Here is a 17557-nt window from a genome sequence, read left to right as displayed (position 1 = left end):
AGGCATCTGGCAGGCCAAACAGAACAGGTGAGACCAATGACCATGCTGCAGCTGACTTCCATGCAAATTCCTAATTTAAATCTCTACCTTCTACTCAAGACTATGATTTTCTTCAGTATGATAGCTGCTGAATATGTCTGCCGTGTCCCAACAGGTCTGAAGTCATTAGCAGAGAACTGGCAGACAGAGACTCAAACCCTTATTTCACTTAGAGACCGAGATAAAAATTCAAAACGTACCTCATCAAAGTAGCAATGATCTCCTCCTCCCCATTTAACTGAGCCCTGTTAAATGAGGAGCCCTGCTCCAGTTATCTAGACAGCTTTTCCAGTGCAGGACCACAAGGACACTCTCACTGACCCTTCTCATTCGGTATCTCTGAAGATAAAAGAAACCAAGTTCTGCAATGTGACTGTCAGCTTCACCGACTTCTTATGTGCCACTGTTATAGATTTGCTAATAAGTTAAGATTGATTGACTTCATTTGATTGATTATTTGATTTTATAAAATCAATTATGTAATAGAAATATAGAAGGCTAAGAAATATATTTTAATGAAACTTATATAGTAAAAGCTGCTGTAAGAATCCTCTGTACAGCCCCATACCAAGGCCGGAGGAATTGGTCAGAATCACCTAGTAGGAATGTTTAGAACTTAGATAACAGACTTAAGATTTGAGATGATTGTTTATATGTAATCTAGGAGAATGTACTAAAATGTCAAAATGAGCATTAATGTGAACTGGGGAAAGTCGAGTGAAGCAACCCATAGTTGCCGGCCAAGAAACAGTTACCTTAAGTCAAAGGTAATTCCGGCAGGGGAAGATCGAGACCACCGGCTCATATACCACCTACCCAAATCGTACCCCAGACCCATTTTCGGACCTTTCTAACCTTTACTGCGCAGAATCGGATATGGGAGGAGAGTATGTTAATGATTTATGGGAAATATTATGATTATGCATGAATGCTTAATGAGTATGTATGACTGAGTTTTATATAAGGTGTATGATTTTGAACCATGGTGTGCATCAATCGTGAGAGGACTCACTCACACACCTGGCCGTCAATAAAGAAGTGTCTGCTTATCTACATCACATTGGTGTCGATAAATTCTTCATTCCGAGATTTCAGTAACACCACTGCATTTTAAGGCCTGAACGTGACCCTGAAAGGCAGGCAGTATCTCAGTTATACTTGATGTTACCTCTTGAAGCTATTGTGATGACAAAGCAATTAATCGGTATGAAGTTTTGCCATTTCAGACGTCTTTCTTTGCAACACATTGTGCTGGTTTTGGCTGGGGTAGAGTTATTTTTCTGCATAGTAGCCAGTATGGGGCCATGTTTTGGATTTGTGCTGAAGACAGTGTTGATAATACAGGGATGGGGGTTTTATTGCTGAGCAGTGCTCACACTGCATCAAGGCCTCTTCTGTTCCTCACAGCACCTCACCAGTGAGTAGGCTGGGGGTGCACACAGGTTGGAAGGGGACACAGCCGGGACAGCTGACCCCAGCTGACCAAAGGGATATTCCATACGATGCGATGCTCAGCTTATAAAGCTGGGGGAAGAAGAAGGGAGGAGTCATGGTGTTTTGTCTTACCAAGTGATCGTTATGCATGATGGAGCCCTGCTGTCCTGGAGATGGCTGAACACCTGCCTGTCAGTGGGAAGCAGCGAATGAATTCCTTGTTTTGCTTTGCTTGTACACGTGGCTCTTTCTTTACTTATCAATCTCAACCCATGAGTTTTCTCATTTTTACTTTTCTGATTCTCTCCCCTGCCCCACGAGGCGGGAGTGAGTGAGTGGCTGTGTGGGGCTTAGTTGCCGGCTGGGGTTGAACCATGACATATATCTACTGGAGTATAAAACATTACCTGAAAAATACTCTGCTCAGTTAACTCTTGCTTCCAAAACTGCCGAAAAACTCTCAGGAGGTGCTCTATCACTGACGTCAGGAAAATCTTTCTGTCTATATCACCTATAACCAAAGTAAAACAGCCACTCTTATCCCACAGAAGTCTAACTCCAGCAAAATTCACAGGAAGGCAGGGCAGGGATACACAGGACCTCATTCCATCCACACCTTTACCATCACAGATGGCCATGTCGCTGTTAGAAAATTAGAAAGCTCCAATTCAAAAGACAGTTACTGTATTTTGAGTAACATTAATACATTTATTTAATTGTAATTTACTTTTCATTCATAAAAAGGACAAAGCACGGTCCTGCTCTACTCATTTGAAAAAAAAAAAAGATAAAAAGTAACTAAAAAAACAGTTCAATATTCATCAGTATCAAATAATAGTAATATCAATTTTCCTGAAATATAAAGAAACAACAAATATGTCTATCTATATAAACTTTAATTAAGAACCTTGCATTTTATAGCAGATGATACATTAGTTAGTTTTATTTGACAACAATTTGAAACTGAAGGTCCCAGTCAAATTTACACAATTATGCGAAACAGAAAAATCTCCAACTACCTGATCAGTATGTAAGACCTACCTCATCTGTGTCGCTGATTTGAAAAAAAGAAGTGGCTTTCCTTCCCAGGTCATATCCATGCAAAAACTAAACAGTTTTGCTTTTTACACCGTGTATTAGAAAAGTAAAAGGCAATCATGCATTTGGCAAAAGATTTAGTTGTGGTTGTAGATTATATAAAAATGAGTCATACTGCAAAAGAACCAAACCAAATGAAACACAATAAAACACTTTTTTTTTTTTTGTACAGAAGGCTTACAGCGTATTAGTTTCTTATGTATGAAGACAGCTCATTTCTCTTTCAAATAATTACACAATTTATGAAACTCAGTAGTGTTTGACACTTTGACATTCCTCTATAGGGAAGTTATCACTTTCACCTATTTAAAAAATTTTCATCTTGTAACAAATAGTTAAAATTAAACTAAAACAGTATTATTGATATTTCTTAATGAAGACTCTACACTTTTACATGTAAATATATAGTACAAAATTATACAAATAAAAGAAGGGGGTGTAAATTATTAATAGACCTATTCTTGCCTCATGTAAATATTATTATTACGGACCTCTACAGTATCAGTTCTAAAAAGATAAAATCTATTTCTAAGTAGCTAGCAAGGTTGTGCTAATAAAATATGATTCAAAGCTTATAATTCTTGAAGCATCAGACATTGCACTATTACTTGAGCCAGCTGATTCAGTATCACTGTGTTTCTTCAACATTCACACTCAAACTAATTCCCAGCACACCATGGAAAATGAAAGGAATGTGCATTTCTTTAACAACTTAAAAAAACCTCAAACAAATCAACAAAAAACCCAACACTGAAACACTCTAGACACAGTCAGAACAAAAACATTCTCTGTCTCTAATAGAGTTCCCATTTTGCAAAGGCCATAGTAAACATTTAGCTTCGACTAACAGTTGGGATCTGACTTTCATGTACTAACACACAGTTGGATCATTCAGTACTCTGTCAAATAGGGAAATGGTCTCAGAACTTTAAAACTCTTATTTACAACACTATGAACATTAGAATAATATCAAGTTCTTGGAAAAAGCATATAATTCTCCCAAATGTACACCTTCATTACAGGAAGGTAACACCTGGCATCTGCAGCATAAAAAATGTAAATATAATATTTTTTTTACTGTGCTACTCTGTTTTTGCCATTTATTGTATATCTTTTTCATTTTTTTAATATATTTTAAATCTTTTCACTTTAAAAAATAACGTTTCCTACCATTTCATGGTCCATTTGGCTGATCTTAACATGGACTCCCTCTCCAAACTCCTCAGTGTTATATTGCTACCTTAATAATAATAATAGTCATAATACTAAATCAAAACCAATACATTACGTCGCTTCCCTGAAAGCTGACATTTGACTCCTAAAATCAGCAACAATGACCATAACAATTTTTCAACAGAACGGTTTTAAGAAAATAATATAGTAAATCATGTGTCAGTGAAGCACAGGTAAATTCCTTTAAGCTAAGCATGCTGTGCACATCTCCGGTGTTCTGATTATATTTAAAATAAAAAATTCCTTATCACTGATTTTCATTTCAAGTCCTTCAAATTCTATCCAATAGCCTCAAGAAATATAGCTCTAGAAAAATGAAATGTTTTTGCTTTGACTGTCTCTCTAAAAAACAGTAATCCCAATAAATGATGATGGGGCCATTCAAAAATATGCAGTACACAAAACATATAGGATAGTACAGACAGACGTAGTACTCTTACATTTATCACATACAATCAACATTTCAATCTCTATTATATTTCACGATTTGTTATTCAAGTTAAAGCACCTACGTATGGTGATTTTACTTTCACTGTACAGCCTATGTTATTGGGTTTTAACACTGTAACTTGCCCCATTGGACCAAATCATGCAACTGTCACAGATCAGCATAAGTGTTTTATAAGGCATATTGGAACAAGTTAAAAATATTTCTTAGCCTTTCAAAAGTTGATTTACTTCATGAAGGAGTTCCTGGATGCCTCAGTCCTCTTAAAGTTCACAGGAAATTGTAGGGTAATTTACTTTAAAGTGTAATTTATTTGGCTTAGGATGGTGCCACAGAATCAAAAAGAGTTGCGGTCCTCATCTTCAAAAGGAGTCCCTTGTGTTAGGCGGAGGACAAGGTAAACCCAGCTACATTCAGAATCCCGAGCAGGCAAGGACACCCAGGGCAGGCACCACCAGGACCAGGAGCAGAGTCGGCACTCCAGCATCGGCACCTGCATATCAAACAGATAACACCACCACCTCGGTCTTACTTCAGCAATACTGATGGCGGGGGGAGGGGAACAACCCTGAATGCAAGCAAGAATGTGGGGTATGAAGGCCGGAAAACCAGCTGGTGTCCCTCAGCACGGCCCCTACCTGTATGGATAATCTGAAACAGACAAAGAGACCTGCTGCAGTACAGCAGAGGATCCCCTCTTTTGTTCTGCAAGAGGTGTTTATGCAACGTGTTTATACAAGCAGCAAGGCCATTCAGAACACATCAGCGTATTTTGGTTTGGCCGGTCCAGCAAGCCAGGAGGTTATACCAGGAGGTAAAAGGTCAAAATAAATATTTAAACATGTGAAAACAAAATTAATGAAGTCTTTGAAATGTGACAAAGCAAAGAGACACCTTTAGAAATGTTAATGTTCGTATGATCAGCAATAATCTGAGAGACGTCAAAAAGCCCGGTCCGTCTGCCAGATTACAAAGTCCAGATGGCTGATTTATAGCAGTGTGGCATTTACATCTGTTACAAGTCGCAAGGGTCTTTCTTAAACAAACATTTTAAGACAAAAAATATTAACTGACAGCTTACAAACTTTACGTGACTCACTGTGGAAAACAGGCATAAGAGTTGCCATTATGTCAAATGGCTTGTGTTGCCATGGTCCAGCTCCCTGTTAAGAAGCATCTATATGAGAAAATAACCCAGCCAAACTGTGCCTGGCTGTCAGTCTTGGAGATGGGCCAAAGGAACTAGAGAACAGGCTATTCTTTCAACCCAGAGAGGGCTCATCTAGGTCAGGATGGTAGTGGGTAGGTGGGCAGTGCAGGACCCAGCCGACTGCTCATCTTGCTGTTGAACACAGTCTAAGGACAGAAGTGCTTGCAGGCGGTGGTGACAGTCCTGAGGAGCTGCTGGAACTGTCTCACTGGGTGGCTCTCCAGCAGATGTTTGACTAAATGAGGAAAAACCATACTGAAAAAGTAACACGTGAACCAAATGGCACAGATTTCAGCAGGTAGCCCTGTTTTACCTAACAACGGGCACAGTATGACAAATTTCAAGCATTCTTTCATAGAATTTAAAGTCCCAAAAAAAGCATTCACATTTTCTCATCAGACCTCTTGTAAGGACAAGTAAGTCACATTATCTGGTCCAGCACCATGCAGGCTCCCAGAATGACAGATCTGTAGGTTTTGCCTGTTTGCCTCAGAAGTTTCTGCATCTTTCAGTATGAATAAAGAGCTTACTTCTTCATTTTGTGTCTATCTTAAACCTCCTATTAACAATGTACTTTACTAATTTTAAGTTAGCAAAACAAGATCCTGAGGGTGAAAAAAATGCTGGTTTGAAGTGAGAATCTGGCCAAATAAACACCTGTAAGTTACCTTCAAGTGTTTTTTTTCTTACACTATTTCTTACCCACAATAACAAGGAGAAAGTAAGAAAACTAGCTGATAACAAAAAAACATTTTTATGAAGTTTGTTGATTAAGTCCAAATAAGAAAACTTCAGAGGTCACCAGCCCATCAGCTAGCTGTGGATAGATGCAAGTGATAGCATTTAGTCTTTTGTGATTCCTATATAACTGCAGAGTTTTTTTTCTCATGGGTTTTTCACAATATGTCTCAATACACTGTGGGTTTGACGTCCTTCAGATCAGCATCCTCTCTGATGTACCATACATGTACTATTTGCAATTCCAAGATGAAAGTTTTGTCCCCCAAAGAAGAAGGATGATCATATACAGTCTTAATTTTCATACTGGGCAGAGCTTCTCCTCTTTGCAGAGTCATTTAATTGAGCCTTCATCTGCAGTCCCTGATGTTCACAGCACTATCTACTCTCCCCGTTTGGCTTTAAACAGCCCCACTCCAAACACCGGCAGTTTTCAGGCAGTTGTTCAGAAAGACAGCTGGGAGCACATCTCAAACTAGAGTGCTTGGTCTTCTTTCCTCACAGCTGGCTTATTAGAGTACTTCAATACAATACAGTATTAGGAACTGAATCCTGATCATTGGTATGGTGGGAATAATCATGTTTCACTGGATATAAAGAGCATGGGTATGTTCTCACTGGGCAGAGCTGGGTCTAAAGGTACGTTTCATCTCAGTGCTCTCTCTCTAGAGAAGCCGTTAGAGGAGTGTGTGCCCTCCCCACCCCAGGAACAGAAGTATGCTAGTATGCTTATGAGGTGACCAAATGCCACACAACAGGATGTGCCTACTGCTGCACATATGCACTTATGTACAGTTTGTCACCCAGCAAATCACTTAACAAAAAGGGGACCATAAGCCACTGGCAAACAGAAGGCCCGACTTGTTTATTGGGCTTCAGTGGTGAATTTAAGTCTTATTAGAAAGGCAATGTCTCCTGACCCATGGATGAAGCTCTATGCAGACCCCCTCAGGGATATATATTCAGAGGTCAGCCTCCAAGATGAAGACAACTGTTTCTCTTCCCATTTCTACCACAGAAAGTGGAAACAAGTATTTTTAGATGATCCTGGTTTCTGCATTATCTCACCAGGGAGAAAGCCCACAGCATCTGCCAGCAAGCCAGAATTTTAGAGCTTTCCCCACAGAATTTATTTCCAATTTCAGCCATATTCCTCCTATTGTCCCCCTTCTTTGTACGTCCACCACCCTACTCCTCCTGACTGTGGTCCTTACTTAAATAAAGTCTTTCTGCTGCTCCACTCTCCTTGCTGTCCCCCATACTAAACACCACCCTTTTTCTCTTGCTTCTGACACTTCAAAACTCTTCTCTGCTCCTACCCTTTCCTCTACTGCTGTAGGGATGTTTTCTGAAGTCAAGACTTCTTCCTAAGCCCTTTCTGATATCCAAACACTTGGAAAACCAAGACAAGAGACCTATCAATCCTTCTTCATCAGCTCAATTAATCTGTAAAAAGTACATTTCTATGAATAGTACATTTTTCCATAGGAAGTAGTATGTTCACCTCAGTGAAAGCTAAAGTTAAGGAAAATACTGGAAGATTGCTTTTGTAAGTATCTATAAACAGAGGCATTTTATGCTTAAGATGAATATGAATGTACACTCAAATACATCCTCATACATAACAACTGCACATTTCGGCAACTGGGAAAGTATGGGGATATATTTATCTGTATTTTTTAGTGATTTATGAGACACTAATCTTTTCTGTAGTCTTTATCCCTAAAAATCAATGTAGTGGCTCTTAATGAATAATAGCCACAGGAAAAAAAGATAATCCAGATCTCATATTTAAAAATATCCACTGAAAATGTGTTCTGCCTTTGTCAGACCAGGATAATGCAGTTTCAAAGACACAACTAAACTCGTATTTTGAATGCTTCCAATGAAGGCAAACATGAAAAAGTTTGCTGGGTGAAGCTGAATGATAAGCAAGTATGAGGAAATTTCTATCTGCATGTAACTGTTCTACAAAGAGAAAGGAATAACAAATCTTCCCCTGAGATGTGCCTCACTGGCTCCAGAATTAATAGTTAGAAACTCACTCCATTACAGCAGTTCTTCACAAGGTTTAGGCACTGCTGCAGAGATGTGTATAACAGCTTTCCACAATAGGGCAAATCCTACCCTTAGATAGCACATTAACAGAACATTAGGAGGACAAATACACATTAAACAGATCATCTCCTCTTTTTGCTTGTTAGATTACTGACCTACATGTCAGGAATCATAATTTACTGGAAACACCCTTCACCACTGCATGACAGCCAGTACGCTCCAGCAGCCCATGAATGGAAATTAATGCTAAGTTTTGCCTGAGTGCAGACTACAGATTTAATTCTGTGCAGTAATGCAATTGTGATCTGTCAGTTTTAACAACCTTTAGAAACTAGAGAAACGCCAGATAAAGACTTAATGAATGTGCACAAATAAACACGTGGAGGTAAATTAAAACAGAAGGATTATTAAGCTCCTTCTGAAGTCTGGCCAGGTATGAGCTGGATACATTTAGCACTTAAAGATTCATTCTCCCCTTCAGAGTTATAAAGTGTGATCTCTCCTCTCAACCAGCATCTTGCTTATCCAGCGTGCATGCAATTGCAAACTACACTCATCAAAGTCCAGACCAAAACCTTATCAGTATCACATAACCTAACTACCCCTCTAACACACTCTAATATCCACACATAGTTTATTTCTTTCAAACACACATCTTAAATTTGTTTGGTTTTTTTTCCAACAGCCTGAAGCAAAAGTTGTGAAATCTTGCAGCATTCCCATGGAGGAATTACTACTGTCTGCTATAGTTTCTGTAGCTCATATTTTTAAGCCTAGGACTAAACCATCTACAGAAACATACACTCAGAATGTAGTTAAACATCAAATAGAATTTGTATAGGATGTGTGCAGTTAACAGAACTTTTTTCCTGTCTCCTGTTCTCGCAGCCTTTCTCACAAGTGGTCATTTATTTGAGTAAATTAAGAGAACAACAGCTGGACGGGTTTTCCTTCAGCAAGTTCTTTACATATCATTTACCAGGAACTCCTGGTAAAGTCCCACAAATTGACAGCCTTCTATTTGTATTTTAAATTCTTTGTTGCCATTTCAATCACATAAAGTCTAGGATGAAATCTTTTACATTTCTGAATGGAGATCCTAGATTTTACTGGCATCTTGAACAGTATGCAAGTCTTCCAATTATTCTCAAAAGACATGAAATCTATTTAATACCTAAAAGAAACAGTTCAGACTTTGATGTATTTTCCAAGCCTTTGTAACAAGCTGTTACATCATTATTTTCTTTAAATGTTACTCATCTTTAAGATATGACATTTTTGGCCCTTTTCCCAACATCAGTATCTTTTTATACTGGATTGTAAAAAAAAAAAAAAATATCTATAGAGGCCTGTTTAGAAAACTTACTTCCATCAGATCTGTGAACCTGGAAATTAGTTACTGGTCATCTGTGAAGTTGTCATAGGTGAATAACTTCTCTTTCTCAGTGGGAAAGCGTTTGTCCTGCCAACATATACAAACTACAATCTATTCCTTGGCAAATCATGAGCTGATCCTGTTGTGGCGAAACTCCTTCTCTGCTTTTACTGTCAGGAAAGATTGTTGAAGAATTAATTTGTACTAAATGACATCAGTTTTCTTAGCTTCCAGGTACTGAACATCAAGGGGGATGTCTACATGACTGTTCTAGTTTGAGGAGGAGCGTGTTTTTAAAGTGAGTATCTCAGCCATCCTTTTTATTAGGGTTTATTTCGCAGGACCAGATTAGAGATAGTGCAAAGAAAAACCTGACATGAACACAGTGTGGAGCTGAATACTCAGTGCCACTCTTTCTCTCCACAGATTCACTCCCCTTGTGCTCCACAAATTGTTCAGGTAGATGCAGACTTGCTATCTGAATGATACAGTCGCTGCAACACATTTTGCATGACACAAGTTATCATACATTTAGTAAGAGTAAGGAAAAGAGAAATTTTTCTTACCAGGACTGATATTTTATGTGATTCATAAAGGATTTAAGTTTGTAATGTAAATTTTATAATTTGTATAGAAATGTGTCTGCCTTTGTGTGTGTTTTGCAAAATAGATTTCTTTTTTCTGGATGAATGGCCAAACATCCACCCATTTTCCTGTAAATAATATTCTCCTTTTGGTCCAGGATCCAAGGACCAATCTTCTGTTGGAGCTATCTGGTTTTATATGTCTCCTTTTTATTTTAAGAAAGGTAAATGCAAAGCCTTCTCATATTCTGCTTCTCCTTGCTTCTAACTAAGCTTGTCCACTTCTCTGGAAAAAAGTTAGGCCATCTGAAAATAAAGAAAAAAGTGACTTTTGCCTGCTCCACTTGTTAGTTTCAACATCTGTTAGGTTTCATTAATACCTGTTTTATGAGTATTTTCATATTTACCCAGGTAGAAGAGGAAAGTAGGAATGGAGAAATGGAATTTCTTCAGGCTAAACTACACTGCATAAAAGAAGTGGCTGAGTTTGTAGTTCTGTCAACTAGCTTCTGAAAAGAAAATCCACTTTTCCCAGCTGGAAATACTGTCTTCATAAAAGACTAAGGCAAACGAAACAGGTAGTATCAGCTGACATGATTTAAATCCTGTTATCCCTATTAATGGTAAATGGAAAATAACTAAACTAATTAGAATATGCTTATCTTGCATCACTGGCATCACTGCTAAGTCATGGGTCCAACTTTCCCTTGTCTAGGAATACCTTTGTTTGGGCACGAGGAAATTTTCCTCTTACCTCTGCCATAAACCTTTCAAGAAAGGTGCTATGGAGTAATTCACAACCCTGTGAATTACTGTTTTGCAGCAGAGTAGATATATAGGATGGAAATAATGCTGTCATGCATCTGCCCATGCTTTGTGCTGTGTGGTTTGCATCTGTGGAACAGCTTTAAAACTATGATATGAAAAAGAAAGAGAATATTAAAAACATATTTGAAGTGTCGCTGATGGTCTGGGTGGTTTGTCCATCCCACGGTTTAGTACATCTTCTCCTGCTTGAAAATCCATATGCCAGAGCCAAGTAAGCGCGTTGTTTTGTTCTGGCAATGGCACCTGGTGTGTTGGCAGTGTAGGCAGGCAGCAGCAGGGGCTTCTTTTCCATCAACTCCGGCCCTGCTACAGACCTGGGCTGCCAAAATGAAAAGATGCCTTGGACTCTGAGGAAAGTGAGATAATTTTTAGTCCATAGGCTAGTGGGCAACTGTCAATAAATATAGACTATTTCTGAAATACTTCTTCCCCTTCACATATATTAATGTTCATCACAGATTCTTTTGCACGGAGAGCTAAGTAGAAGATGACAGATAACATTTTTTAAATGTACACTTTTAAAGTAGTATACTCAACAAGTAATAGCAAGAACAACTATGGAGGTCCTCCTGTGACCCAGACAACAGTTGTATTGTACTTTACAAGAATTTTGTGGGTTTCAGGATCACTGCTATGACTTAAAGGCTTGTCATACCTTTCAGCATCTGCCCTGTCTCTCCAGCTGTGAGCGGTCACTCCAGACAAACTGGCTCACCAGGAATACTGCCAGGCCAAGGAAGGCTGAATCATGTGCTCATCTAGGACGAGGTGCTGACTGCTGGAAACTGCCTGCTGAAGCAGCAGGAGGAGCTCGGAGTGAGTTTCAGCAGCTTGCCCCTATAGAAAAGCTTATCTGTGATTACACTGATTGTCTGGTGGGGCAAAACACTTGGCTGTAAATGTTCCCACATACATCTATTCTGCATTGCCTCAGAAATTACGGTTTTGGCAGTCATTCAGAGGAATTCAGTCATCCCCTGAGAGAGTCATTGACAAATTTTTCATCAAAAAGGACTAATTTTTTTAGGGAAAAATGGGAGGCCAGAAAAGGAAGTTTCATTGTAACCCTGAACAGAAGAAAACCAACAGATTTTCTTTGGCCAGCTGGTGTGTCTTGGGATTTCTGAGTGAGGAACCTGCTCTTCCTTGTTCAAGAAAACAGGGGTTTTTGAATGCTTTTACAAATAAATTCACCCCAAGCATACACCAGATGTGTCATTCCTTTTCACTTGCAAATAGTCCACATTTAAACAACCACACAGTACAATGGGAAAACAGTAGAAACTCTTCAGGTGCAAAATGGTGGTGAATTAATGGGAAAAAAATGGGGAAAAAACCACCCCGCACCATAATTTTGGAATTTCTGAGTTCTTGGGAACAAATGGGGCACATATAATCACTGAGGTACATTAAAAGCCTGTCTTAAAAATCTTCATCTTTCAGCCTGGACGCCTGGCTCACATATCAGATGAAGAAGGATGTCCTCAGCTTCTACAAGAGTAGAAGCACCCAGTCTCAACGGGCTGGATGACAGTGCTTGCTTCATGGTAGGGAAAGGCTGCCATCCCTCCACAGCATGTGACAAGACCTGCACAGCATGCACAGTGCAGTGCAGGGCTCACACTCATGAAGCTGATCATGTGTTATACAGTCTTTGCCTATAGGTAAGTCCCATCACCACACAGCCCTTGAGAAAGAGGAAGGTAAATTGGAAGGCAGGCAGTGCTCCCAAAACACAGCTTCCCTCCCTCTGCTCCCTGAGTGCAGCAGCACAGCAAGCAAGGAGCAACAGAATCACCCAGGGCTGGGAAGCAACACAGCGAATATGCAACTGATGCAACCAGTGGACTGAGAAGCAGCAAAGAAAATAAGTTATTCCAACAGGCCAGCTCAGCTTAAATTTGGCCTTGCTGTTCAGCAAGCCAGAGAAAATCTTGATTCAGGCATGAAAGTTACTGCATAAAGGAAGAGAGCAAACAGTGCCTAGGAAGTGCCTCCAGAGCAAAATAATGTAATTTTTACTGATAAGGATACACTTTGAAGAACTGGGTAGTGTTAAACCAGAAAGGTCAATACAATTTTCTAAGGTAGCTGGGTAGCAGGATGTCTGGTAAAGGAGACAGAAAGGAACAGGCAGGATGAAGGATCTTAGAGGGCTGCATAAACAAGAGAAAAGGTACACTGGTTAATACAAAATCTTTACTGGGAATGCTCCGATTTTCCCAGTTCCAAACACAGGTAAAATAAAAGGAGAAACAGATGATGGCAGAAACTAGCAAGAACACATTAAAAAATGAGTAGGGGGTTAGTGTAGAAATTGTTCCTACTCTGATACATTTGTTGGAAACTCCATTTGGCTTTCTAAGAAAGTAATTTTTGGATTGTGAGGACACAGAAAGGCTGTGATTAGTACCGCGTGCCCCTCCAGCTGAGCACATAATTTTAGCGTCCTGATACAGAAGTACTAACAGCCATTGTAACGGAGTGTAAACACTTCCCTTAAAGCCAGATAAAGCTTTTTACCCCCATAATGTCAGAAAAAGATTTGAAACACCCCATCGCTGGGTTCTATTATTACAGAAAATAACTTAGAAATCCATTAAATAACTGGTTTAGGGAGAGAGAGAAAAAAATCTTCTCATGTAGAAATAAATCAGGGAAACATTTTTTTACAGATAATATCTAAATGAGCCAGCAGTGCCTAAACCCAGCTTTAAACAGCTGATTATCTCTTCAGATGAGTGACTTACGTTGCTGCATTAAATTCCACATTTCATGTATTTCTGCTCAGCTGCATTAAAACATCATGCTGAGTTACAGAATTTAAGCACAGAAAGGCTCATTATGTCTTTTAATATATATCCTGTATCATCAAAATATTTCCTCATATACAATATAGTTCAAGTAGTCTTTTACTCAAGTTGTTCCTGCCCTGAGTCCAGGAAGACGGATTTTTCTAAAACACACCTAAAATGGCTCAAAGCTTTGATTTAGAAACACCAGAAATTGAAAAGCTAAAAATCAAGCAGATTGTCATGCTTCTGGAGAAGAAATTTATAAACTAATCTAACAGAATTTCTCTCCTGATAAAGTTTTTACTTCAGTCACTCAATTAGCTAGAGCCACAAGCACCAAATTTGATACTCTGAAACGTTCACATGAACTTAATTGAAGGATGCTTCTGACAACTCCTCCTTCCTTTCCCACTGGCTTAATATAATTGTGTCGAAGAGGCACAGAAGACAGAACAAGTAGCACTCTTCCAGTGCCTACTTCTAAGAACTCTGTTGTCAACTCATCATCTCTGGCTTCTATGAACAGGGTTTGGAACTCAGTGAAAGTATAATATATGGCACTAATCTTTAAAGGCAAGAACATTTTGACATTGAAGTCTCTCAAGTATTCTGAAAAGGGCACGGAACATTTCAGTATGGAATAAGATGCACTATTTAATATATCTAAATCTATCTCTCTATACAAAAAGGGCACAAAATACAAGTATTTGGTATGGTCACTGGCACTCAAAGGTTAAGTTCAAGCTAGCAAATATGTGATTTTATCTACTCTTTGTACCTGTAGCAACAAATAAATCTATTTATACTTGAATACAAACCTGCCAAATAACCACAGTACAAACTGTACTTCTAATGAAACATTTATCAGTTTTCAGGAGCACAAAATGCCTCGTTGTACCTGGTTGCACCTGGTTGTCTAGTCTGACCTCCCACTCACATCAGGACTGTCGCCAAAACTGGATGTTGTCAGCTGCATCTTTGCTTAGCTGAGTCACAGAAATCCCCGAAGCCAAGAACTGCAGACTCCCTCTGGGTAACCTGCTCCAGTGCTGCACTGCGCTCTAGGTGAGGTTCTTCCTGATGTCCAGACTGAACCTCCCAAATTGCAATTTCTGGCCACTGCCCTACGTTATATCATCTGACATCACCAAGACTTTGGATTCATCATCTTTCTAACTGCTCTTAATACAGTTATGTGCTTCTGTTAGATCGCCTCTCTCCACCATGCTAGACCTTGGTGCTTATTAAAGGAACTAGATGCTATGATACTTCCTTAATACTGAACTAAAGAGCTGTGCACCTTCCTTACTACTAGAGTGTTTCTAAAAGTCCCTCAGACGTTTCCACCGAAGTAACTGGAAAACTATCACTGCTGCCTCTGTCAAAGAATCACTGGATTTTGTTCTCTTAAGAGAGAGGCTTTATCAAAAGGTATTTTACAGCAATGTCTAACCTAGGTCTTCTGAATCACTCTCCTTGCTAAGAAGAAAAGGAGTCTGGCTAGGTTAGGTGCATAAACCTGAGAGGTATGAGTATGCCACCACTCCAAGGCACCCATAAAAAGTAACCGCTGAACTGAAAAATACCACAAGGATTTGAATAAGGCAGTTCCACGTCTTGCTACTGAAAATTAAAACACCTAAGAATCGTCATGACTAGAAAGTATTCCTTTCTTCATTCCTTCACCCCTGTGATCATGCCTGCAATCCTGTCTAGATTATTAAGGGGGAAAAAATTAATGAGATGAGTCTTCCAAAGATTACTTTAAATCACTCTAAATGTTATTTGGCTGGCTTTGAATTCTCAAAGCAATTTAAAATACTGTATAAATATAGTTCAATAGTCAAATGTCCTACCAAGAGGTGAAAGCGGAATATGCATTTGCATTAAATTAAATCATTATGCATCAAAGGGATTACACTATTAAAGCAAAACACTAATTTTGGCATTCACTCTATGTGATTTTTTCTCTGATATTCTTTTTTGCTATGTTGCTGCATTTAAGCGTAAGAGAGTTAAATAACAATCTTTTTTCTTCATCTTCTTCTAATGGTAGAGTACAATGAATGTAAAATACCAAGCATTTTATTTTATAAAAGGGAAGGAGTACAGTGTTCCTGTGTTGGTGTAATAAAAAATCTGAAGGTACCTGTATGATATCTCAATGGCTGGATAAATTAATGAAGAAGTATATTCAGCCAAACTGAATTTGAATGTCAGACCTTTAATTCATTGGTGAATTGATGGTCCTACTGAAGTAGTGGCCATCAAAAGCTTGCTGAATTTTTTTTAAAAAGGTATTCCTGATTGCACAGTAAACCAGAATTTATTTCTCTTCTCCTCCTTAAACATTTTTTAAAAGTCAGTCATTGTTTGCTGGGTAACATCCAGGCTGGTGAGAACAGTAAAGAAAGTTTTTAAGGGTTTATGAAGAACTAATCCTTTATCCATCGGCTAAGTGTTATCCAGGCATTTCATAGTACACTTTCTTGAAGCTGGGAGTATATGATCAGGTTCAGTGAGTCTAATCAAAGGCCCATTTAGCTCAGGACACTGACTCCAGCGTCTGTAGTAGGTGTAGTGGAAAGGAAAAAAAAAATCATGACATGCAGAACATATATTCTTTCCCACTTGTGTCAAAGCTGCTCCTGAGCTACTTTGTAGCTTCTGTTCAGTAGCTCCTGAGTCAAAGGCTGAATAAAGGACTGTTTTAAATTAGGGCTGATAGACCAACCCTCTATTTATAACTTTGCCCTGCACAACATCCTGTCACAAGAAATTCCACAATTTAATTTTGTGCCATGCAGAATAGTATTACTTCGATAGTTTTCAATCTGCTGCCTGCTAATTTTACTGAGTACTGTCATGTGAAGAAAAGCGAATGATCTTTCCCTGTTTACCTCTTACTATTGATCCTGACCTCCTTACTAGCCATCCTTACTTTAGCTAAAGACTCCTTGCCTCTCTCACATGCCTCACCCAGAATTTACTCCATAGCTGTGTCATCCTCAGTGATTTTCTCTATACTTTTATAGTATCTTTTTTAGCATCTTGTAGTATCTTTAGTATTGTTACTTTCTGCGATCTAGCAAGAATATATGTTTTTCATGACAGTCACACCTTCCTATAGCATTCTTGCAAGCTTGGGGATAGCAAGCAAGATCTCCAACACATAACAAGTTACAACATGTAACAGGGTGTATGAAGTTGCCATAGATTTCTTCTTTTGCTAATGTTTAAAGGACTGCAGAGTTCTCATGCCTTCATGTGACTGTGGTACAACCATTAGTGGGGATTTTGCAGGCAGTTCCCAAGCTCACACAGACAGGCATGTGGCAACTCAGACTGAAGATGAAAGCAGGAGGAAGTTACATGGTCCTTTTCAAGCAGAGGCCATTTTTTCTGTTTTCTGATGTATAGCAACTACAGATTCCTGTCTTGTCAGTATTTGCTGCTGAGTAACCTATCCTCCTCTTTGTTTTGTGTAATATTATTCTTTTAAACCTCTGTTGTGCTCTAAATCCATGTACACACATGTCCAATTTCTAACTATAAAGCCTGTCAATCACAGTCTTATGGCTAAAAATGAAATTCTGTTTTATTCATGCTTTGTGTGTATCCAGGCTTTCCCATATAAATACACATAAATTAAAAAATAAACAGCATTGGTATTATCACAGGATAATGCAGAGTGAAAAAACGTAACTAGATAGGAAA

The 17557-nt window shown here is 38.8% G+C and overlaps 1 protein-coding gene and 1 long non-coding RNA gene across 9 annotated transcripts in view; one reads left to right on the top strand and one right to left on the bottom strand.

Annotated features, from left to right (window-relative positions):
- The window catches only part of LOC308065762, a 541432-nt gene that overhangs the window by 420997 nt on the left and 102878 nt on the right, over positions 1 to 17557 (top strand). The gene's annotated exons all lie outside the window — the stretch shown is intronic.
- Positions 2161 to 17557, bottom strand: part of CNTN1 (contactin 1) — a 249875-nt gene continuing 234478 nt past the window's right edge. For all 8 annotated transcript variants that reach the window (XM_080392102.1, XM_080392100.1, XM_080392105.1 and 5 more), the window contains one exon: positions 2161 to 4745. In XM_080392102.1, coding sequence (XP_080248228.1) covers positions 4666 to 4745 — 80 coding nt within the window. In that variant the 3' untranslated portion in view covers positions 2161 to 4665. The remainder of the gene's footprint in view (positions 4746 to 17557) is intronic.

Source organism: Falco punctatus, assembly GCF_963210335.1.
Source record: "Falco punctatus genome assembly, chromosome: 6".
Classification (NCBI taxonomy): domain Eukaryota; kingdom Metazoa; phylum Chordata; class Aves; order Falconiformes; family Falconidae; genus Falco; species Falco punctatus.
Note: the sequence above shows the minus strand (reverse complement) of the source record. Positions and strands in the feature narration are given on the sequence as shown.